General features: G+C 38.6%; 2 protein-coding genes across 2 annotated transcripts in view; both read right to left on the minus strand.

Annotated features, from left to right (window-relative positions):
• The window catches only part of LOC123958571 (myosin heavy chain, fast skeletal muscle-like), a 15,690-nt gene extending 5,070 nt beyond the window's left edge, over positions 1 to 10,620 (minus strand). Inside the window, exons 1-27 of the mRNA XM_046032001.1 lie at positions 10,610 to 10,620; positions 10,271 to 10,493; positions 10,001 to 10,144; positions 9,738 to 9,894; positions 9,594 to 9,621; positions 9,396 to 9,507; positions 9,226 to 9,318; positions 9,077 to 9,140; positions 8,835 to 8,933; positions 8,642 to 8,745; positions 8,423 to 8,561; positions 8,220 to 8,338; positions 7,967 to 8,116; positions 7,714 to 7,884; positions 7,317 to 7,623; positions 6,959 to 7,038; positions 6,782 to 6,869; positions 6,575 to 6,692; positions 6,315 to 6,438; positions 6,089 to 6,225; positions 5,018 to 5,273; positions 4,524 to 4,766; positions 4,238 to 4,414; positions 3,989 to 4,134; positions 3,792 to 3,882; positions 2,868 to 3,257; positions 2,558 to 2,684 (exon numbers count right to left, since the gene is read on the minus strand). Coding sequence (XP_045887957.1) covers positions 2,558 to 2,684; positions 2,868 to 3,257; positions 3,792 to 3,882; positions 3,989 to 4,134; positions 4,238 to 4,414; positions 4,524 to 4,766; positions 5,018 to 5,273; positions 6,089 to 6,225; positions 6,315 to 6,438; positions 6,575 to 6,692; positions 6,782 to 6,869; positions 6,959 to 7,038; positions 7,317 to 7,623; positions 7,714 to 7,884; positions 7,967 to 8,116; positions 8,220 to 8,338; positions 8,423 to 8,561; positions 8,642 to 8,745; positions 8,835 to 8,933; positions 9,077 to 9,140; positions 9,226 to 9,318; positions 9,396 to 9,507; positions 9,594 to 9,621; positions 9,738 to 9,894; positions 10,001 to 10,144; positions 10,271 to 10,474 — 3,868 coding nt within the window. The 5' untranslated portion in view covers positions 10,475 to 10,493; positions 10,610 to 10,620. The remainder of the gene's footprint in view (positions 1 to 2,557; positions 2,685 to 2,867; positions 3,258 to 3,791; positions 3,883 to 3,988; positions 4,135 to 4,237; positions 4,415 to 4,523; positions 4,767 to 5,017; positions 5,274 to 6,088; positions 6,226 to 6,314; positions 6,439 to 6,574; positions 6,693 to 6,781; positions 6,870 to 6,958; positions 7,039 to 7,316; positions 7,624 to 7,713; positions 7,885 to 7,966; positions 8,117 to 8,219; positions 8,339 to 8,422; positions 8,562 to 8,641; positions 8,746 to 8,834; positions 8,934 to 9,076; positions 9,141 to 9,225; positions 9,319 to 9,395; positions 9,508 to 9,593; positions 9,622 to 9,737; positions 9,895 to 10,000; positions 10,145 to 10,270; positions 10,494 to 10,609) is intronic.
• LOC123958568 (myosin heavy chain, fast skeletal muscle-like) overlaps positions 1 to 23,266 on the minus strand; it is a 90,944-nt gene that overhangs the window by 38,853 nt on the left and 28,825 nt on the right. The gene's annotated exons all lie outside the window — the stretch shown is intronic.

The following is a 23,266-nucleotide window of genomic DNA, read 5'->3' on the forward strand; positions in this document are numbered from 1 at the left end:
TACTCCTATTTTAGCTTCATTACACTGGCTCCCAGTATGTTTTAGAATTGACTTTAAAATTCTATTGATCACTTTTAAAGCTCTTCATGGCCTCTCGCATTGTTATATTTCTGACCTTTTAGTCCCATACACACCAGCACGTACCTTGAGATCCTCGGGCAGAGGTCTGTTGTCTGTTCCAGAGTCTCGACTGAAAACTAAAGGGGACAGAGCGTTTGCTGTCAGGGCCCTGAGGCTCTGGAACAGCCTGCCCGAGGAAATCAGGTCGGCTGAGTCAGTGAACTCTTTTAAGTCCCTTCTTAAAACATATTTTTATAGGAGAGCCTTTCCCGATCTTATTTGACTTTATTTTATCCCTTTTATTTTATTGTATTTTACTAATTTTATATTAATCTGTATTTTAGTCTTTTCAATGTTTTCATGCTCTTATCTTGTTTTTTTTGTATTATTCTTTACACTTGTTAAAGAACTTTGTAACTTGTTTTTGAAAAGTGCTCTACAAATAAGGATTATTATTATTATTATTCTGTGTGTGTTTTTTATCATTCTCCAACAAAGTTGTTACATTACATTTACAAATTTGGGAGACGCTTTTATCCAAAGCGACTTACATTTGAGGAACAACATACAAGCATCAACAAAGCCTCAAATACAGCATGAGAACTACATAACTACTGTTATCACACATTTCAAAGGTTCTAAAATAGCCGTCAGGAAATGTGTAGTTAAATGGATTCCTCTGAATGAGAAGTGGATGAATTTCCTCTGCCTGGGAATGTTGGGGGGGGGGGGGGGGGGGGGGGGGGGGGGGGGGGGGGTTCATAGGTTGATGAATGTGGACCAATTGCCGGGATGCGCACACTCCAGCACATGCTTAATTGTGAGCATGTAAATCAGTCATCTTCATAACAATTTAGGATTATGTAAAAGATAATAATAAAAAAAAGTTCCATGACGATCAAATTCTCAATCTCCGAACTATGAACTTTATGCTCTACCAATTGTGCTAATCAGTGACACTGAAAATCATATTGAAATTACCATTAAGGAACGTTCCTGCTGACCCCTGTTATCTCAAGATCACAAGATAATTTATTCGTTATCACGGGAAAACGGAGTAGAAAAAAGATTTGAATCGATGGCCGCTTAGGGCTTCCGTAAATGTGCAGTGTAGGTCACAGTTTCTCCGTTAATAAAGTCTGTTGTTTTCCCAACTGCTGGAAAAACTGAAGGCGGTTAGCTCTAGCAAACATCTCCCCTGTACAGCAAATTTTTTACGCTGCAATGGAAATTAACATTAGCTAAATTACCGTAAAAAATTGATTAATAGCCCGGGCTTTTATTTGCTATAATCACTGAATTGAACCTGCCTTGACAGGCCTCCATATGGGACAGGCCTTTAATTCCTCTTGCCCAAAATGGAAACAGGTTACTACAAAACAGTTTATTTATTTCAAACAGAATATTACTTGTATACATATTATCCAATAATATCAAATACATATCATTCATTTGATCTAGCTCGACAGAAGGCGTATGCGCTTTTATTTTGTAGGCAGCAACGTAACATGAACCACAACACGGTGCAGTATGAGAGAAGTGTGGCAGAAGTTAGCAGACAGAGAGCAATTGACTTCACATGACAGTATTCATAAATTGGATTAATTTTTATAAAAAGCTGTTTTTGATTCTTTTGATTGGTGGACCCTTACAGACTGACTATTCAGACTTAAAGATCAGACTTAATGAGCGCTTCAAAGGTAACGGAAGTCGTAACTTTTTTTTCCTTTTCATCTCTTGTACCATGCAGGTTACACCAGTAAATCTATAAGAATTAGACTTTGGGGTTTGTTGTTTCCATTACGACTGATTTGTGGAGAATCTAACCGATCTACCATGTATAGTATGTCCATACTGACATAGGCTATTGATCATATGTTTAAACATTAATATTTGTATTAACAATCTAAGCAGCTTAGAACCAGCTTAAGCAGGCAACTTAAAACAGGTTTGAAGAGGTTTTATACATCCAGAGAACTTACATAAAAACCAAACCAAGGGTTTAATTGGGACCTGCGTTTATTTGTCAAAATGTGTTCCCACACCAGGCCAATAAACGGGGTAGGCGGCTATTTGGTACTTCGCTATTAGTAAGTTTTATGGTAGTAACCAAGTAATGTTAATTAGTTACGTGTCTTTATCACCTACTTGTCCAGGGTTAAGAACATCAGGTACAAGCTAAACTGGAGAACAGTTCTATCCTGTACACATACTGCACATCCTGATAGTTAAATTTAATTTCAGTTTTCAGATGAGTGTGAAAACTGGTTGATAAAGAAAGGATGGTGACGTATATAAGGGATGGAAACTAATCCTATTAAGCAAATGAGGAGAGGTTTCTAATGGATTTTGGAATGTGCAAATTAAATGCTTGGAAATCATCCAGAAATCACATAGAAAAAAGGTGAATTGAATTTATATTGCATCGCAGCCGTCTGAATCATTACCCTAATCATTACTGGTTTCTATTTCTAGTTTTTCTTTACAGATGACTCACCATTCTCTGTCTGCAGTCTGGCCTTCTGTCCATTAATGTCATTCAGCTGGCGAACGTTCTCATCATTTTTGGTTTTGAGCTCACTAAACTGGTCCTCAAGAGTTCTGCACATTTTCTCCAAGTTGCCCTATCAAAAAAAATGTGCTATATTTGAAAAACATGTAATGTTATCAACAAAATCACTTTTTATTAAATGCTTTTCTTGAATGATTATTCTTGGTGTTCTCCTACATTGACTACCATACTCACCTAAAGATATTTTTGTATCTTTAACCTAATTGAGAGCTAAAACCTTCACAAAGCCACTCACCTTAGCTTTAGCAACAGCCTCCATGTTACTGGAGAGGTCATCAATCTCCATCTTGTACTCGCTCTTCTCCTTCTCCAGCTTCTGCTTGACACGCTGAAGGTTGTCGATCTGCTCTCCCAGCTCTGCAACACTGTCTGCCTGCTTCTTGCGAAGAGCTGATGCGGTAGCTTCATGCTGCAGGGTTGACTCTTCAAGATCACGACGCAGCTTCTGGAACTCAGCTTCCCGCTTTTTGTTCATCTCAATCTGAGCAGCTGTGGCTCCACCAGCTTCCTCAAGCCTCTCACTGATCTCCTCAAGCTCCCTGGAGAGGTCAGCCCTCTGCTTCTCTACTTTAGCCCGAGCAGCCCTCTCAGCCTCAATCTCTTCCTCCAACTCCTCAATACGAGCCTAGATTTGATGAGAAATGGTTTATTAATTGGAATTCAACAAGTTCTTTTTGATTTAGTGACTACATTCACCCTCAAAGTGTTCCAGGTGCATGGCGGTGCCTAACGCCAAAAGTGAACGAAAAACATGGCTGACCGTGACAAACTCTTTGCCATGTGTACACACAGTTGCACCCTCAGCACTGCCCTTGGTGTTAATTGACATTATGGCTGTTTTAATGAAAACAAGTGACTGAAGTGGTAGAGTCAGTGAAGAGTCAGTAAATGTTGTAGGCTATACTTCCTAATGTTTTCAAATGTTTTGGCATTATTACATTTTACTGAATAACATTTGTGTAGAGAAGATGACTTAGAAATTGTTTAGTGTAATCAGCTACCTAGTAGTATATTTCTGCATGAAGTCGGAGTACATATTTTTTCTCCGAGTTTACAAGTAGGAAATCCGACTTCAAGTGGCATTCCACAGAACCTTTTCTAGTTGGAAGTTTCCGAGTTGCCCTGAACGCAGCATAATACTGTATGTTGGATATTTCACCTGGAGCTCCTTGATCTTCTTCTGAAGCTGAGCGCCAAGAGACTGTTCATCCTCAATCTTGCTGAGGAGCTGGCTGTTCTCAAAGTCCTTCCTTGATGATCATACCAAGAAAGCTTTTACTTTCATAGCTTGTACTGGTGTTGGAGTGTGCTGAATTGTTTTTAGAATTAATAACCTGAAACAAACAAAAAACTTACTTTTTGATTTTCTCATCAGATTGCTGCTTGTCATTCTCCAGATCCATTATGGATTCCTGGGCCAGTTTCAGATCTCCCTCAAGCTTTCTCTTGGCTCGCTCAAGGTCCATGCGGAGCTTCTTCTCTTGCTCCAGTGATCCCTCAAGCTATCAGATGACAGTAAATGATGGTTGATTTGATGCATTTAAAAGACAGAGCATCAATACCAAGACTACAAAATAATTAAAGTAAAAACCACAATTTTCTTACATCGTCCACTTGCTGTTCCAGCTTCGTCTTGGCCTTGGTCAGAGTATTGACTTTGTCTTCCTCTGCCTGGAGATCATCAAGTGTTTGCTGATGTGCCTCTTGGAGGGCTTTCTTCTCCTTTGTTAACTTGGCAATGGCCTCATCTTGAGATGCCATTTCTTCGGTTAGGTTTTTCACCTAAGAGTAGCATGAAATGAACATTTATATTTCACTATATTGTATATCTAAATAAGGAATGGAAATATTTTACTCTTTCTGAGTAAAGTTGGATTTAAGTGACATGAACCTTGTTTTCTGTGGCATGTTTCTCCTTCTCCACTTTAGCCAAGGTGAGCTCCAAGTCATCAATGTCTTTCTTCAGCTCAGAGCATTCATCCTCCAGCTTCCTCTTCTTACCAGTCAGCTCAGCATTGATTTCCTCTTCATCCTCCAGTCTCTCAGTTGTCTCTTTGAGTTTAGCTTCAAGCTGGATTTTGCTCTTAATCAGCCCCTCACACCTTTCCTCAGCATCAGAGAGGTTCTCACCTTCCTAAAGTACATTTCGAAAATACAATAACTTACTGTTATTTCTTAAACAATTTTTTGTTAATTATTCATATTATTCAGTTAATTAACAACTTTCATAAAGCACATAATCAATCAGGAGTAAAAGAGAGTGCCCTCTTTGAATGTCACCTAGATATCTGAAGGATATCAGTCAAATATGTGAGCAACACTGTTCAATCCGTGAAGTATATACTGGTATGCGAAAGAATCACACTTATTTTGCTTCCTACTTACTGAAGCCACTTGGAGTTGCAAGTCATTCTTTTCCTGCAGCAGGGAAACCATCTTCTCCTCCAGCTCCTTCTTCTTGGCCAGGGCAGTAGCCAAGTCTGATTTCATCTTGTCATAGTTCTCCTTCATCTGTTGCAGCTCCTTCTCAGTCTCAGCACTCTTCAGAAGAGGCTTGATCTTGAAGTACAGTTTTAGCCATGGCCAGTTCTTCACATTCATGAATGAACGGATATTGTATTGGATGGCAAAGATAGATTCCCTGAAAATGTATATAGATAAATTTACAATTCTACTGAAAATTGATTTTGTAGAAATGCTGAGAAAACCAATTTGACAAACAACAACAACTGTTAGCCCATTTCTGGCCTTGACAGTAATTAAAATAATTTTATGATGAATTAATCCTTAAAGAAACAGGCATCCAGTGCAAGGATGCTAAAACTAGAGTGTTACTGTCACATTTTTTGTAGCAAGATAGATGTCGAGCTGCAGCATTTTGAAGTTAATTGTGGGCAATTACTTGATTTCTGACTCAGAAATCAGGTATATAGGGATTAGTCGAGGCGGGAGGAGATGAAGGCATGGATGAGTTTCTCCAGATCTTTGGCTTAAATAAAAGACTTGACCATGGCTATATTTCTTCAATGATAAAACCAGAACAACTTTCAAACACAAGTCCCGGTCCAAGACTACCACTAAATTTCTGGCCAAGGGCTTAGCAAAAGTTTATATTTCCCTAGGTTTGCCATTATTTGAGTTCGATGAGCTGGGGGACAAGTACAATAACATCAAATTTAGTTGTAGGAAATTGTGTGACATCCTGTTATTTATTTTAGCAAGGCAAGGGTTGCAGCGTTAGACTGGTAACCGTGTCTAATTGGGATATAGATTGGGATATAGAGCTGTGTGTCATCGTGGTAACAGTGGAATTGCATATTGCTTTTGCACATAGAACTGAACCACGAGGAACACAGTACAGCATATTTGTGGTGGATGAAACTGCTCTGGCTATTAATAACGATAGTCACTGTACAGCCTAATCGGACAGTAGAGTGCAGCGTATGAGAATCAAACCTTCTCTCCATCATCTTAACAAACTCCCTCCTCATGAGATATCCTCTGCAGAGAGCCTGAGTCATGGTCACCAGCGTAGCCAGTTTATCATCTCTCATCTCCTCCAGGGTACCCAGCAGACCAGCTTTGAAGAACACCTGTTTTGTCAAGTGAAAGAAATTAGTCCTCAGCACATATGAGTACAAAAGGACGACTCTATCTGTTAATATTGTCTTTAAATATGAACCTTTGTGTGTCCAAACTTGTACTGAGTGTGGTCTACATCAATGGAGCCCAGCAGCTTCTCTGAAGCTTTCTTGTTGTCAATGAACTGTCCCTCAGGGATCACACTGGCATTCAATACTTTGTATCTGCAAGGAAACGTGTGCTTTTACTAAGATAAATTCCCCCTCTTGGTCTGGCATGCTCTATCTCATTCTCAACTCTCACAATGTTTCAAGTAAAGTCATTTATATTGGTTATTCATAAACTGACAAATATTGTCACCTCTGCTTAAAGTCACCGTAGAGGATTCTACTGGGAAAGCCTTTTCTGCAGATTCTGATGCCTTCCAGCACACCGTTACACCTCAGCTGGTGGATGACCAAAAAGTTCTCCATAAGACCTGATAGGTGAAAATTCATATTGTTTAAAACACTGTGTTGTATCATCATGTAACACGTATTGCAAAAAGCAAGGCTGTGAGCTTCTTACCAGGTGTCTTTGATTCATTAGGAATCAGGCAACGAACAAAATGAGGGTGAGTGCTCCTCAAGTTAGACATCAGCTTGCCCAAGTTCTCCTTTCATCATTTCAAACAAAAATCAACTTCAAAACATGAACCAATCTAATTAAATTGGAGCTTGGATATTTTGTGGATGTTAAACATACCCTGAAAAGAGCAGATACAGTCTGGAATGAACCACCCTTCTTCTTTCCACCACCCTTCTTGCCGCCACCACCAGCAGCGTCTGTTTTGCAAAATTTGAATTTCATTAATGGGACTGTAGAAGTGTTGAAGCTTTTTTCCCTGTGAAAAGATATGTTATAACTGAAAAATGGTCTGGAAGGAACTATCCTGCTTTATTCCACCACCCTTCTTACGACCACCAACAGTAGTTTTTCGAAAGAAGTTGCCGCAATGCCACTGAATCATGGACCTTGTTTCAGTTTTATCTCCACATCACAACTCATGTCTTAGCTCAGTACATGAATTAACAAATTACCAGTTTACTGATTAGTTTCTTACCCTCAGTTCCAGCATGGGCTGCATACAGTAATGCCAGCAGTTTGTTAGAAGACTTCTGGTAGAGCTGAATAACTGAGTCATTCAGTGGGTCCTTGTTCTTGTCCAGCCAGCCAGTGATGTTGTAGTCCACTGTACCAGCATAGTGAACCAGGGCAAAGTGAGCCTCAGCTTTGCCCTTTCCAGGCTTTGGCTTCTCAAAGCCTTTGGTCTTGCCAAGATGCTGATCATGGAGCTTGTTTTTGAAAGTTGTGTCAGATGCCTTGGGGAACATGCACTCCTCCTCAAGGATGGAGAAGATGCCCATTGGCTGAAGGAACATTTATTCATATTTAGAATCAATAATTTAACAGATTGTCAGAAAACAGGAATTCTGTTCTACCTGACAGATTTGTCTTACCTTCTCGATAAGCTCAATGCAGGCAGCCAAGTCCATACCAAAGTCAATGAACTCCCAATCAATGCCTTCTTTCTTGTACTCCTCTTGCTCCAGAACAAACATGTGATGGTTGAAAAACTGTTGCAGTTTCTCATTGGTGAAGTTAATGCAGAGTTGCTCCAAGCTGTTGTACTGTAATTACAAAAAAATGTTAAATTTCTTGCCAAAATAAGGTTGAACTTTACAACTGCTCAGAAATTTTTCAGGTACTCACATCAAAGATCTCAAATCCAGCAATATCCAACACTCCAATGTAGTACTGTCTTGCCTGCTTTGTGTCCAGCATCTCATTGATGCGGATGACCATCCACAAGAACATTTTCTCATAGATAGACTTACACAGAGCACTGACCGAATTGCTGACCTAGAACCAATTATATTATTATGGCCAATTTTCTGAATAACATTTTTTCATATCAAAGTGCAATAATTTCTGTAATAAAACATCAAATTTTCATTTTTTTCACCTGTGACACGGTCTGACCTTTGGTCACCATCTCGTTTCCGACCTTGACTCTTGGGTAGCACAGAGCTTTCAGCATATCAGCTGAGTTCAGGCCCAGGAGGTAAGCGATTTTATCAGCCACTGAAAGACAAGAAGTATTAGGTGCATATTGACTTGGGTAATATTTTACACATGAAATGAATGGGTAATTAGTTTAACAATTACCCTCATTGCCATCAGGTTCAGCCTGCTCCTCACGCTGCTTCTGCTTGAATTTCATGTTGCCATGATGCATCACAGCTCCAGTCAGCTTGTAGATGCCCAATTTCTCCTCAGCAGTGAAGCCCAAGATGTCAATTGCAGTCTGCAATGTAAATGAAGCAAAGCTATTGGTATATGAAACATATTTCCCAGTATACCATCTATTTTACATTGATATCTTACATCTGTGGCAACGAACTCCTCCACATCATCAATGCTTTTGACAGTGATTTCACCCTGACTGATCATATGGTAGTCATAGGGGTTGGTGGTGATCAGAAGAGCCTCTACATGAGCACAACAGAAATACATAGTGTTATTTGGTGTTATTTCGGATATTGTTAACATTTCAATTTCAAATTTATTTAGTACACACCCAGGAGCTCAGGCTTGTGGCCAGTCATCAGCTGATAGAAGATATGGTAACTCCTCTCAGCAGACAACTGGAAGGTGACACGGGACTTCTCCAGCAGATCTAAAATGAACAAATCAAGGTCACATTACAGTATATTGCATGAATGAAATCATACAGTGGAAATAAATGTCTCTTACACTTTTTGAAAAGCTAGCATTATAAGTGTAGATTCAAACAACAGTACAAAGTTGAAAATTACTTACATGTTTCAATATCAGCTGATGCCAGTTTGCCAGTGGTTGCAAAGTGAATTCTGATGAATTTACCCTAAACACAAAAGTTAGAAGAATTATTCATATGCAGCTTAAAAAATTTATATTTTTATGTTATTTCTTGCCCTTTTAATACTTACAAAACGAGAAGAATTGTCATTCCTCACTGTCTTGGCATTCCCATAAGCCTCTAGCAGAGGGTTGGCTGCAATGATTTGATCTTCCAGCGAACCCTACAATAAAAACAAATGATTGTGAAGAATCCAATACATTTCTCTGACCATTGTTTTGTTAAAGAAAACCATTTTACCTGTATTTTGCCAGGTGTTAGCTCAGCCTTCTTCCCTCCAGCCACTGCAATTGTTGCAAAGTACTGGATGACACGCTTGGTGTTGACAGTCTTTCCTGCACCAGATTCTCCACTGGGGAAGAGAGAGGTATCTTGAGTCATACATGTCACAGTCTAAATAACTGAATAATGTTATTCAGTTATTTGTATATTACTCACGTAATAAGGATAGACTGGTTCTCACGATCTGAAATGAAATGAATGTCTCATAAAATGGTCGAAATACAGACACATTTCATGTCATATGCGCTGTGTTATGTAAAGATAAATTCACATGGCTTCTTTTCAAATAAAATATCTTACCAGTGAGCATGAACTGATAAGCATTATCAGAGATGGAGAAGATGTGGGGTGGAGCCTCAACTCTCTTCTTGCCTCTATATGCCCCAACAACCTGAGCATCGTACACAGGAAGCCACTTGTAGGGGTTCACGACGACACAGAATAGGCCAGAGTAAGTCTGGAAAGAGAACAGAGTTCGCTCTAAATTTAATTGCTTCTACATTTGACATATACATTTTTTATCTGTATGATATGCTGATCTAAGAGTTGAGTTGAACACTCACATAGATCATCCATGATGCAAAACGCTCTTTGAGGTTGTACAGCACACAAGGCTCATTGAGGTGGGTCATCATGGCCATGTCCTCAATTTTGTCATACTTTGGAGGATTCATGGAATGGATATCATCCTCTTTTACAGTGACTGTCTGAACAGAAAATGCAGTAAAACATGTTCATTTTAATAGAATTGATTTTAAATAATCTTTTATGGGATGGATGTCATCCTATTTCACTATTTACTAGTATATCAAATAAAGCATTCATCCACCTACCTTTCCCGTAAGTGTCTCAACCGTGGCTTTGCCACCTTCTTTTTTGACAAGTTTACCCTTGAGATACATTTCATCGGGATCAACAACAAAGTAGGCTGTTTTGGCATCAAATGGAGCAGTCTGAGCCTCAATCCTCTCCTTCTCGGGCTTGCGAAGGTATATGGCCGCAGGCCCGTACTGCTGCATCTCTGCATCTGTGCTCATGGTGGCACTTTATTGGGAACTGAAAAGATGCAGAGTTTGAATTACTTTGAATGTTGTAATTGTGATTTAGTTTAAGTAATTATTTTGGTAGTGTTTGTATCTGAATTTTTATTTGTTATTGCAGACATGTCATACCTCAGTTTATCCCAACTGAGTAACACAGATCTGTTGATGTCTAAGGGTGCTATTTAAGAAAGATTGAGATGATCAAAGAAGAGAACACAACATTTTAATATTTTCCACTGCCTAGTGCTTACAATATTAAACAGTAGTCACACACAATGAATTGTAACTTTTTTAAACAAACTTTCATGACTCCTTAAACATTCAATTAATTAAGTATCTACACCACTGTGAAGATCATTTTCATAGCCTTAACAGTGACTCCAAGCATTTTGATCATTCAAAGAATATGAAATAACACAGCTTAGCTTAGCTTTTTTAAATTTATTAGCTTAGTTGTAAAATGTAATTAGTTGTAAAATGTAATTTTGCTTCTTGCTTTCCAATAGAAAGTAAAATCTTTCATTAATGTTATTCCTCCAAGATTACTTGACATGAAAAACAAGATGAAAGAGATGAACATGACATTAATGTTAAATTAGGTGAACGTAAAAGCACTAACCTGTGTGGGATGCCTGTGACTTCTCAGAGGTGTGTGAAGCTGCTGCTGCTTTTATAGAGGCTGGAACTGCTTGGTCAGCAGCAGTTCGCCACTCGATTTGGTCAAGCATCCCTGTCATTTTAAGACTCATCTGGTGACATTGCAGGTCAAAATTTTTGTGTCTAAGATATATCATTGCTTAGCTGCCAAAATGCAACAATATAATACAGCAATACAGCAAGCAAACTGATTAACTGAAATGTTAAAATAAATCAAACTAAGAATAGAACTGTTGCATATAAAATTAAAATAAAAAGTAAGCAAACTGTGTTAATGCATGTTGCATTGTACATTTTGTATATCATATTTTATTTATGATACACAATAAGATCAAACCATAAATAATTTGACAAATACATATTTAAATAATCTATTAAGGGAGCTGTGTCTTGACTTTGTTTTTTTGGATCCTCTTTGCCCTTAAGATACACTCAAATGTCATTGGTATTGAGTGTCAGACCTTGTCAGCATTTCAAATCTTTGAAATACAGTAAAATTGAATATCATGGCCATTTTGTTTTTTGTTACTTAAAAAAAACAATACTTAACATTGTAACTGAACATCCCTCAGAAGCCATGTATTAATTTAGAAGACTTTGCCACATAATATTAGTAATATCACGTAAAATGTTCCATAGACTATTGGACTTTATTTCTGCTCATTAAACATAGGTATGATGCTAATGTTCAAAGTGTGTCCCAGAATAGATGTTGTGAAATAAATACGCAGATATTTGGACCACTAATTTGCTCCAATAAATAATTTACTCGAATTTAGATTTGAAAAGGATTTCATCATTTTATAATGATAGGTTGTCTCTACTTACCCTTGCAATTAAACATTTTCATAGTCGGGAATGGAACTTAATTTTGGAGAAACACCCAAAGGGCATTGGCACATCTTATATGCCTCAAATTAATTTTATTGTAGACCCTTTCCATAAAGTCCAAGGGGTATTACACCTTACCTTAAAAGGACAAGAAGAACATTTGCCAACTAGGCTGAGATAAGACCTATAATAAGTCCCACTCAGATATCAAAGGTCTTTATCCTTGTGCTACATTTGATTCAAAGGATGTTGTTGCTGTTATGGAAACTCAGTGTCCTTGAAAAACTATGTGACTCTGGTTTTGAGACATTGCTGGGGTTGGCTCCAAAATAAACTGACCTATATTATCCTGAAAACAATGTTCAGCTGTCCAAATGTCTTTCATAAATATTTACATGAATTCAATAATAGTTGTAATGTTTTTAACGTGTAATAGCCTAAAAACCCTGACTTTACAGCCTGTTTAACTTTTAAAATTCTACCATAGTATTTATTTTATATCTCAGCATTCTATTTACTCGCTACGGTATAATTATTTGCATCTAGATGTCACATGACATGAAGATTTGCTGCAGCACACTGTTTATTCACTTATGTGAAAACTTTCTAAATTGATGACTAATTTTTGCTAATTATGTAGAGAAACATTTTACCCTTCCAGTAAAAGATGTGGGAGTGGGGCACTGTGTTAAAAAGGTGGCTTCATTATAAAGTATTGTGAAAAAAAACAGGCATCCAATAATAAATAAGGGTGTGACGAGATGTCATGGCACAAAATTTACATTTTTCACACACTTTCATGCCACACAAATTTTCTCACGCAGTGGAAAAAAATGCATAACTGATAACGTCGACTGGATAGAGAGAATGAACTCCAACCAGCTGATACAACACCGGCGTAAACTGTTCAATCATCCATACAGTTTTGACTGACTGGTAACATAGCTGGTAGAGTTTTTCAATATGAACATCTAAAAACTGAGGGGCAACCTTTCTCTGTTTGGGACTGTGAGCTGCACTTATCGGAGGTGATGAAGTTGACAGGTGGATTTGTGGTAAGATTTCTACCTGATAATAAGTTTTTTCAGTTCCACCTCCTTGTCATTTATCCTAACATGCTATCCCAAAGGGGGTTCTATAGCTGTGTTTGAAACTGAAAGCAGTTGCCTCGCTGCCTTGCTGTCTCACTGTCTCACTGTCTCGCTACAGTAATAGACAGGTGCCTCAGAAGGCATAACTTTCAAGTGAAGGCATCTCTGTTAACATGGGTTTCGAACAGCTTTCTAGGGCAACACTTACATCAATGTGTTACATCAGCACGCCGTCTTGCGTCTCTTCTGGCTGTCAGAAGAGAAAGACGCTAGCCTTAGCATCAGCTAACTAGCTATTGAAAAGGCAACTGGCTAACAGACTCCTCAGAAATCCAACTGACCAAACTTGGTTGGTTACAGTCACGGGCTAATATGATAGTTCAGTGTTCAGTTCTAACTTTTTCAAAAATCGAAGCGAGAAAACTACTAAAAACTTTAAAAAAAACGTATATTTGTCTTGTTTATCCACCATCTTGACCATTTTTCGTAAGCCGCACTAGTTTATGGGTACTACGCAGCATCAAGTCACCAAGAATGTTTTGAGCCATTTTGAACAACACTAGATAGATGCCTCGATGTCCTGTTAAACACCTTCTGAGATAGCAGTTTGGCCTGAGCAAGCATGTAGCATTGTCCATGCAGCACATTTTCACTCATCCACTCCCTACATTACTGACTTTACAGATTCTTCTCACTCATTGGTTTCGCTTGCTTTCTTATTAATATATCACTTTGTTATTTAGTTTACCCATGTGTCTCCCGTTTTGGTCCAGTACATGAGCCGGGCTGTGACAGGCCCGTTTCAAACAAAGCCTATGTCTGTCAGATGGTCTGAAGGGGATACTACCAGCAAAGCAATAACATAATGCAAAGCAGAGTATAGTGCACATATATTTAAAAATTATAATTCTGATTAAATGATGACGTTACTCTTGTAATTTTACTTTTTTTCTCTTGACTTTTTTTCTCTCGGAGAACACAGATTTGTGGGATAGAACATGAACAGAAAACCTGCTGAAACAGATGATCTACTAATGTCCAAGAGTTAATAAAAATGAAATAATTGATCATTGAAGTGAAAATGTGCCACGTGTACAGTACATTTAAAGAGGTTACTCCTCCAAACAAAAGACACAAAGTAAAAGGGAAGACTAAATCACACCTGTATGGGTGCTGAATCAGGAGGGATGACACATGATTGGATATTACATGATAGAAGTTGATCTACGAGAAAACACATCTGAAAGCAATACAGAATGCCTGATGGCAGGAAGTATCACAAGCCTGCTCTGCCAGTTGCCAATGTGCCCACAAGTGCCTTTTACCTTTTGCCTCTGCTACCTCCACGGATCTCCACCCTCCATTTCCTCCCAGTTCTCACCTTGATGCCAGGTGATGACACCTTCTGGTCCTTGGTTACTGTAGGGCACAGTGCAGTACTGCACTGCTGAAGCTGCGAGGAAGGCCCACCACTTGCAGAGAAAGCTACTGTGCTTTCTCTCTAGGTACTCAACTGTTGTTAGTGGAACTGCGTAAACCAGCTAGCACATCGAAAGACACAAAATTTACGAATAGAAACTGAGAAATACAAAGGCATGCATGTTTGCCTTTACAGCTGAAGAAACATAAGAAGATTCTCACCTGATTCACGCACACAAATCACAAGGGAGAAGTTATATAAGCTTAATTGTCCCTGCTGAACTGAACGAAACTGTCTGTCACTATTCTGCAGCTGATAATGGCAAATTTGCCGGTCCGCGTGCACGCACAAATCATGCACGCGTGCTCCCCGACAATCTGGGAATGGACATCTGGCTTACGTACACTAATAGTTGAGTCAAACAGCTCATCTATACTCTTGACTGGTTGTTTAGTCATGGAGGGGATAGCAGTTCCAGATAGTGGGTGTGTTCCGATTGCCCACTAGTTCCCTTCTAAGTGCACAGGGTATTCAGCCATTTTTAGTAAGATTCCAAACCTCAGGGAGCACAACATGTTCAGTTCAAAGGGAACTGTGAACTGTGTAAGGAAGAAGTGAACAATGGTTCGTCAGTTCACCGGAAGTTGACAAGCAATATTACCCAGCAGCCTTTGCGCCTCATAGGAGTGGCAAAACTAACAATGGAGCGGACTAAAGAGTTTGTATATTTCTGTAAGTATTGTTGTTGTAACTAACGTAATCATTATTTATATGACTAAATAAAAAGTCTGTTCTGCAGCCACTCGGATCTGGAATGCCCTCTCCAATCATCTGAGGTTACCTCAGACTACGGAGACTTTTAAAAAAGGACATTTCTTTTTAGCAGAACTTATAAGTTAATAAAAGAGTCATTGCACTTTTTATCTGTGAATTGACATCTGCTTTGATGATGTTGCAGGGTGTTCCAAATAGAAGAATTTTGACGGGGGAGTTCACCTAACCAACATTCCCCCAACAGGGAGCAGGGAGTTCAGTTTCTATAGTCCTTGCAGGATCCACCTACTTCCTGGGACTGATGTCGTTTGAGGTCACCCATGAAAATTCCTACTGGGGGCTGTAGTCTCCATCCTTTGTTAGTGGGCCTCTGCATTCCAGTTCAGCAGCCTTGGCCCCCATGTTCACAGCTAGGGCGAAAAGAATAACAGAGATGCTACAGCCCGTTCTATCTCACACAGGCTCTGCCCTCTACTGGACTCTATGGGTACTTCTCCTCTAATCACACGCACGCACTCGCCTGCTGAATGTTAAATCACTGGATGTTAAAACAAATTACATTCCTCAAAGAGTTGTCCCCAACACCAACCCCTTTCTATCAGAGAAAAGCTGTGCTGAACGCGTCACTGCGTGCCTGCGTGTTCACTGACGACACAACTCTATCCAGGCCAGAGCCTAGTGAGATGGGAGTGGGGCACGTATGGAAATGCGGGCTATGGTCCAGCATAATGCAGCACAGGGGCAATTTTAGACCATTTGTAGGGATGCTAATACAAAACAAAACACACTAAATACTAACTAACACAGATGAACATTGATTAACAGAATACAGGTGGAACAGATGATGATGATGGTAATTAACTAAACACAGGTGATGCAGATGAACTAAATGACAGAAACCATGGAAACAGATGAGTGGCTGGAAAACAGAACCAAAAAGAAGGAAGACGTGACTAGGGGTGACTGTGACAATATTACACAATTCAAGCACTTTTACATTTTTATTGCCTTAAATTAAATGAAACTCTATATAAAAAATAGAAGGGCGGCAAGAAGGTCGTGGGTTCAAACCCCGGTCGTCCCGGCCTTTTGATGTGGAGTTTGCATATTCTCCCCGTGTCTGCGTGGGTTCTCTCCGGGTGCTCCGGCTTCCTCCCACCATCCAAAGACATGAGGACTAGGTTAATTGGTTGAGTGGTTGTTTGTCTATGTGTGGCCCTGCGATGGACTGGCAACCTGTCCAGGGTGTACCCCGCCTTTCGCCCAATGTCAGCTGGGATTGTCTCCAGCCCCCCGCGACCCTGTACGCAGGATAAGCGGTTGACGATGAATGGATGGATGGATAAAAAATAGAAAAATAAACAACTCTCAAACATTCGACAACATTCAATAACTGGATTGAACTTAAGGCTTAAAGTCTTCAAGTCTTCTTGTGTCATGTCATGTGTGACTTTACACGGACTTTTAGTTAGCTGTGGAAATTCTGCCATGTACATCTAACGGTAGTCTCAACATAGCAACTAAGCCATGGTCATTTTATCAGCAAAGGGTGCTAAACTAGCAATGAGGACATGAACACAGAAAGGTTTACGTTACATCAACACTGAAAATACTCGTTTACCTTGAAAACGGATTGAGTACAAAGCGACGGTTATTTCAAACGACTGTTGTGAGAAAATTCGAGTACGAGTGGCCACTCCCAACTAGGACTGATCCTCGTTTTTGCTGATTTCTGACTGGCTCAACGGCACCGATCAGAGGAGGGTTTTTTTCAGAGGACTTTCCATCTGGGGCGAGTTTAATCCAAAACCTTTAGCACTGGTTTGCTACATTTTATCGGGGCTGAACTCAGCCCAGGTTTGTGTGACAAGTGCAACAGAGATGGTAAATATGGCGAAAAGAAATGTGTGTTGCCAAAAAAATGAGAATTAAAAAGAAAAGGATGTCGGCACAAGAGGCAGCTGAATGCGCCAAATTAACCGATTGCTTCCTTGGTGGAAGTTGCTGTGGCAGGTGCAGATGAGGCAGGACCCAGCAGCAGAAGAAATTGGTGCACAATTAGTAATGTATTTATTATATACTGAAATTATTTATATATGTATTTATATATATATATATATATATATATATATATATATATATATTTATTATTTTATATATATTATAAACAACAGTTTGCAATGTGTTATCACTCCAAGACAGCATCCTTCTATAAGCGAGGAATCTTTGTGTGTCTGTATGTATATTAGCTGTTATCAGTAGAGCGATACAGAGGTACATGGTGATGATTACCCCAGTCATGTTGATGAGAAGGGAGAGAAGAAAGAGGAGGAGCTGCAGGAGAAGGAGGAGAAAGACAATGGGACCAGAAAAAACAGTGACAGGTACAGGAGCAGTGTGCAGGGCTGAGTAGGCAATCATATGTAGAGATAGAATTATGTATTATTGTTAATCATATTTCGCTATAACTGATGGTCTCATGTTGGTAGTAGTATACTGTAACTTACGTGTATCTGAAATGTTTGCTACGTTCTGTAGCTATGAAATTAGTTTTAATTTAATGTTAGAATATTATATTAATAAAATTGTATATACTCTACAGATTCTGCACAACCAAAATAAAGATTTTTATTAACAAATTAAACACAATCAGCAACAGAAAACTACCTCCTTAAAAGAGAAAGCAAACATGTAACAATATTTAACTGAAAACACAAAACTGAATTCTTAAATTAGTAAACATTTTTAACACCCTCCCTCCTCTGTATACAGGAGTGATCCTGACAAATTCAGAAATAAATACAGAAATAAATAAATGCTCAAAAAAATAAATAAGCATCCGATTAAATGCACAAATAAATAAAGTAGATAAATAAATGTTGGCAGTAATTAAATTATACAAGGAGACATAAATGTATTTATCTATTTTAATTAGCTTCTTTACTTATTCACCTTTGTAATAATTACCTTATTTATTTATTGTCCATTATAATTTTCACCTTTATTTATTAATTACAAATTTTTTAAATGTATTTATTTATGTGTGTGTTTTAATATTTTTGTCTGTTTTATTCTTCCGTTGCATTTTCGACACAATTTATTTCCCAATGGTATTTATTTCTGCCTTTCCTTTTTACATGCCTCATTATGCAAATGAGGAGGGGCTGTGTCTCAAGGGGTGAACTTCTCCCCTTTTGGTGGACCAGTCAGACGGGAGAGCTCTAGGCCTACTCTACCTGCACACATCAACAAGCTTGCTCCTCACACAGTCAGATGGCTGCCTTCAGCTTGCTGACGTGTTTAGAAACTCTATTTAAAGACAATACTACCAGCCATGTCTTCCTTCCCTTTTCATGTGGACGCTCTGACAGACAGTATTTTCCGTTTGCTGCATGCATGGACACAGAACTGCGGTATAGGGAGAAGCACACAGTCAGCTAGCTGCAGCTAAATCTGGAGTGCACTCGTATTCAATTCTGTATGGCAAATTCAGAAAAAAAGATAAGATTAATTGGATTATATTCACAGGAAGTATAAAACAGTTATAAAGTATAAAGCAGTTATATGTCTATTAAAAGTAAAATAACACAAAAATGTCAGGGAATGTTCTTGAGGTGGTATGAAACATTTCTCATTAAATTCTGATTTGAGTTGTGGACAACTATGACCACATGAATTAAAAATTTAACATTTCACTGCCCAAGTCAGCTATAACACAAGGCTTGTTCATTAGACTACATGCTGTACAGTATTTGTGGACAGATTCTGTCCCAGGATTTATTATGCATTTCTTCTTCTTCATTGCATGATTTAGAATAACAAGTTGAGAAATGGGTCTGTTCTGAGTTCCTCCTGCACTGCAACAGCTAAAAAAGTCCATTTAATCCCCCAAATGCTTTTCTTTTAGGCAGGCCGGAGCGGAAAACAACTTACCTTTCTCAAGTTGTACAGTAATGTCACATATGTGTATGAAGGTGGATCAAACACAGCTAATCTTAAATGTCAAAGTAGAGAGGAGCCTAGTAGGCCTATTTATTTTCATTCACTAGAATAAGAGTCCAAGTCACACACAAGATAAATAAACTATGCAGACAGTTGTAAAAAATCTTGAATGTTCTCCATTTGTTATCCTGTAGTTACACAGTAATATCTGGGATGTGGGCTGCATTAAAAGTATCCACTGTTCTCCCATGCTCTAACACACAGTAACGATGAGATGTGTGCTGTTCTCCCATTCTTCCTCTGTATGTACACATAAATAACAAGGCATGTAAGGGGAAATATTAAAGGAATTTATTTTATTATTTGGGGATTATTTTCTTTGTTGCTCTCCTCCTCCTTCTTCTTTTCCTCTGACGAATATGGTTATGTTCTCCGCATGCCTCCTCCTGTCTTCTGTGCAAGACATAGAAGTACAGTAACTAGCCTACATTAAATCATTTCGACTGGTTAAGTGCAGAAAAGTTAACTTTAAATTGACTCCACCACCACACATAAAACACGGCTTAATAGCAATCACATTTAACAGAAGCATAAAATTCTTCTTAATGGTAACTGTCAAGATTAGTTTATTTGTTAGTCACCACCACTAGCTTAAGAGCTTTAACCTATATGATATTAACACTAACAAGTTACATAAATTAGCCTAGCGGCTAACGGACTCTTATTCTCCTCATAGCTTAACAATTACTGAGGACTACACACTATAGGAGGTCTGCAAGCTAGTGTTAGCAGGGTTTTTTTTTCTCAAACGGCCATTCTGTCTAGGAAGAAATGCCTTTGCTCAACAGACAAACTGAAGTTATGTTTGTAAGTTATCCACTACACCATTGTTATCTTTTAGCATTTTAGCTTGGCCGTGTGTGTTTGTGTGTAAGTATTTTATGCAGCATTGTGTATATGTATGTGTGGTTTGGGCCATAGCCCAAAAATAGACTAATCATCAATTAGACCGCTATTGAACAACTACATATATACGTTTGACAGTGAATGTGTCCAGGCTAAACCAAGGCTGGCTTGGTCAATGAAAGTGTAGTAGACATCTAACAATTGTTCAAGAATAGACTATTACCATAAAATAGACAGCTTTTGAATCACTCCATATATATCTCTAATAGACAACAATATAATCGCTGAAAGATTCTTTTTACTCAAATACAACAAGTTCTCATATATAGCAATCCATCCAAACAAATATAAATATGAAGATTTTATTTAGAAACAGGATTAGAACATAGTCAACTTAATATAATACAACATGATAAAAATATAAAGATATAATGGAATTAATGACAAAATAAAATATTATAAATACAATATTTAACAACGTACAGTAATAAAAATATAGATAATGGTAAAATAAATGGGTTAGGCTTCATACAAATCTAGATCTTCATCCAAGCTGCTATCTGATGCAGGAAGACCATCATCTTGGTCTCTCAGTTGCCGCCATAACTGTTGATAATAAAATATGACATATGATATTTTGATATATTTTGATAATATGATAATAAAAGTAAATATTATAAGTGACTATGAATCACTGTTATCTTGTAAGAAATGTCTGACTACTATCATATCATATGATTTGAAAATAAAATATAGAGTATATTTCTAATTATCATTCTAACTACAAAAACAGATTTATTTTCATTTATAACCATTTTTATTCAAAGCTCTTCTTTATCACTGGCCTATTTATCTCTATGGAAGATACTTTAACAGGAGGAGGAGTTTTAGTTTCATGCTGTTGGTCAGCTATTGCTTTGTAAATGTACCAGAAAGAAAGAACTGAGGTAAGATTCCTACCACTTAACCTCTTACTAGACAGTACATTGAAACTCATCAACAGTCTGGTGTAAACAGCGAGTAAAGCCACACAGTAACATTTGTGTGTTGCCATTCATTCACTTGATATGAAAAAGTGGTGCTACTGCTGTGTTTTTGTAGTTTTTCAAAAAGTGTGCCTTTATTAGTTCATTTATATAATTTGTTTATATCCAATTTGATGATCGGTGCTGCTCTCGTAGGTTACGTTCTATGTTTGGAGAGGTGTTCAACCAGTTTTTTTTTTTTCATGTGTACTCCCATGACTTAAAGCCAACCAGATGACCCTGAGCAGCAGTTAGACAGTTCTCTATGTTAGCGGATTGTGGATATTTTAGTCTTTTTATCTCAAGGCTTCATGTGGTGTGAGAGAGTTCAATCATGACAATTTCAGTGTGTGTGTTCTGCAGCCTTTTGAAAGTACTACTGCCATAGTGATTAATGGCTGTGATGCTGCTACGAGGTTAATTAGAGGCCGGACCTGTTTGTGTGGGTGTGCATTAGCAGGGCAGCCATGGTGGAGTATACGGTGGACCGTTCTGTTGGGCTGGTCTGGATCAAAGTCCAAGGACATTTTTTACTCCCAGTCTGTCCCTGATGATCACTGGCTTCGACCATTCTTTAACTGCTAATTGTGATAGTGCTCACATTTCTTTTTGAATTGGTTGTGACATTCCGCATGTCCACACTGTTAGTTTATTTCTCCACCGGTTTTGTTATTTGGTCTGTTATTTAGGTTACGTTCAGGCTGCATGCCTTAATGCTCAATTCCGTTTTTTTTTCCTAGATCCGATTTTTTTGTTTGACAGTTCACATAAATGTGGCCAGGGCTGGACTGGGACAGAAAATCGGCCCTGGCATTTTAAAATATAATAAAATGTAATGCAGTAATCAGTTCTTATTGTGCAAAAAAACTTTTCTCATAGCATTTTCATTTGTTAATCAACATTTCTTGGTGCAAGCCATTTTTAAGAACATTTTTAACAAATGCTTTCAAAAAGTGGTGGCTACATGTCCCCAGCGTACTGTAAATGACCCTCCCTCCCTGCCCCCTCCCTACAGGTTGAGCTACTCCATGCTTACTCTCTTCCTGCTCTCTCTGTCCCCCAGCCCTGTCACTTTGTCCCTCTGTTTCGCTAACACACGCCTCCTCCTCTGCCTGGCAGTGGCCACCACAGCTCTTTTACTCCTTCAAGTGCCTGTGCCTGTGCTTGCTCTACACAGCTGATGTTGAAGCTACCGCTGCCACGGCAACAAACATATCCGTGTATTGTCCACAGCCTGAAAGTGACACACACGCGCAGAAGAATAACACGACGTCACACCCAGCACACTGTCTTAGGCTACGGAAGTAAACGAGGAGCAACAGAGGTTAGCTCCGGATAGCTCACGGGAGACTCACGTTTTTTACTGTCCTCTCACGGGTCACATTTATCCCTAATTATGACAAGTGTTCACAACTTTCTGTTCTTTTCATTACGGTTTCTGGCGCTGGACAACGCAACTGCCCCACAACTCACTCCCTCTACCACTGTTTCTGACAAATAGCATGCACATAACTCAGAAAAGAGTTTGCGTGGATTTAAGTTGATTATTAACACACATCAGGCCTGCCAAAGCTTACCATCCTGCCCACAAAATTGATGAAAGTAGTAAGTATATATATATAGGCAGTCTAAGAAACTGCATCTGTGGCGAAATTCCAGGTACAATGCTCTATCAAGTTACTGCCAATGCTAAGTGAACATTTCCAACTGCTACAGCTTCACATTAAAAGTATTGAACTTGCGAAACACAAGTTGACTTTTCTTTTGAAATAGTCAAAGGAAATGCAATGTTTGTGACTCAAAAATGCGTCTACAAACAGGGCAACGGTCATTTTTAACAGTTTTCTGATGGTGGACTACTTTGAGATATTGTACAAATATAATAGTCATTTGCTAGGTGAAGAGCTGCAGGCTGCACACCTCCATTTTCTAAATCAGGTAACTACTTTCAACTGTTCGCAGTCTTATGTCGCGTCCAGAATAAAGTAAGATCATGACTGCTCACATAATTATGGAAAGACCAATTAAAGCCTGATAATAGTTTTTTAGCTGCCCCAGACTTCTTACCATCAGTAACTACAAATGTCACCTGTACAATAAATTTGCGAATACATAGGCTATAGCAGACAAAACAGTTAAT

This window comes from Micropterus dolomieu, linkage group LG02 (genome assembly GCF_021292245.1).
Source record: "Micropterus dolomieu isolate WLL.071019.BEF.003 ecotype Adirondacks linkage group LG02, ASM2129224v1, whole genome shotgun sequence".
Lineage (NCBI taxonomy): Eukaryota > Metazoa > Chordata > Actinopteri > Centrarchiformes > Centrarchidae > Micropterus > Micropterus dolomieu.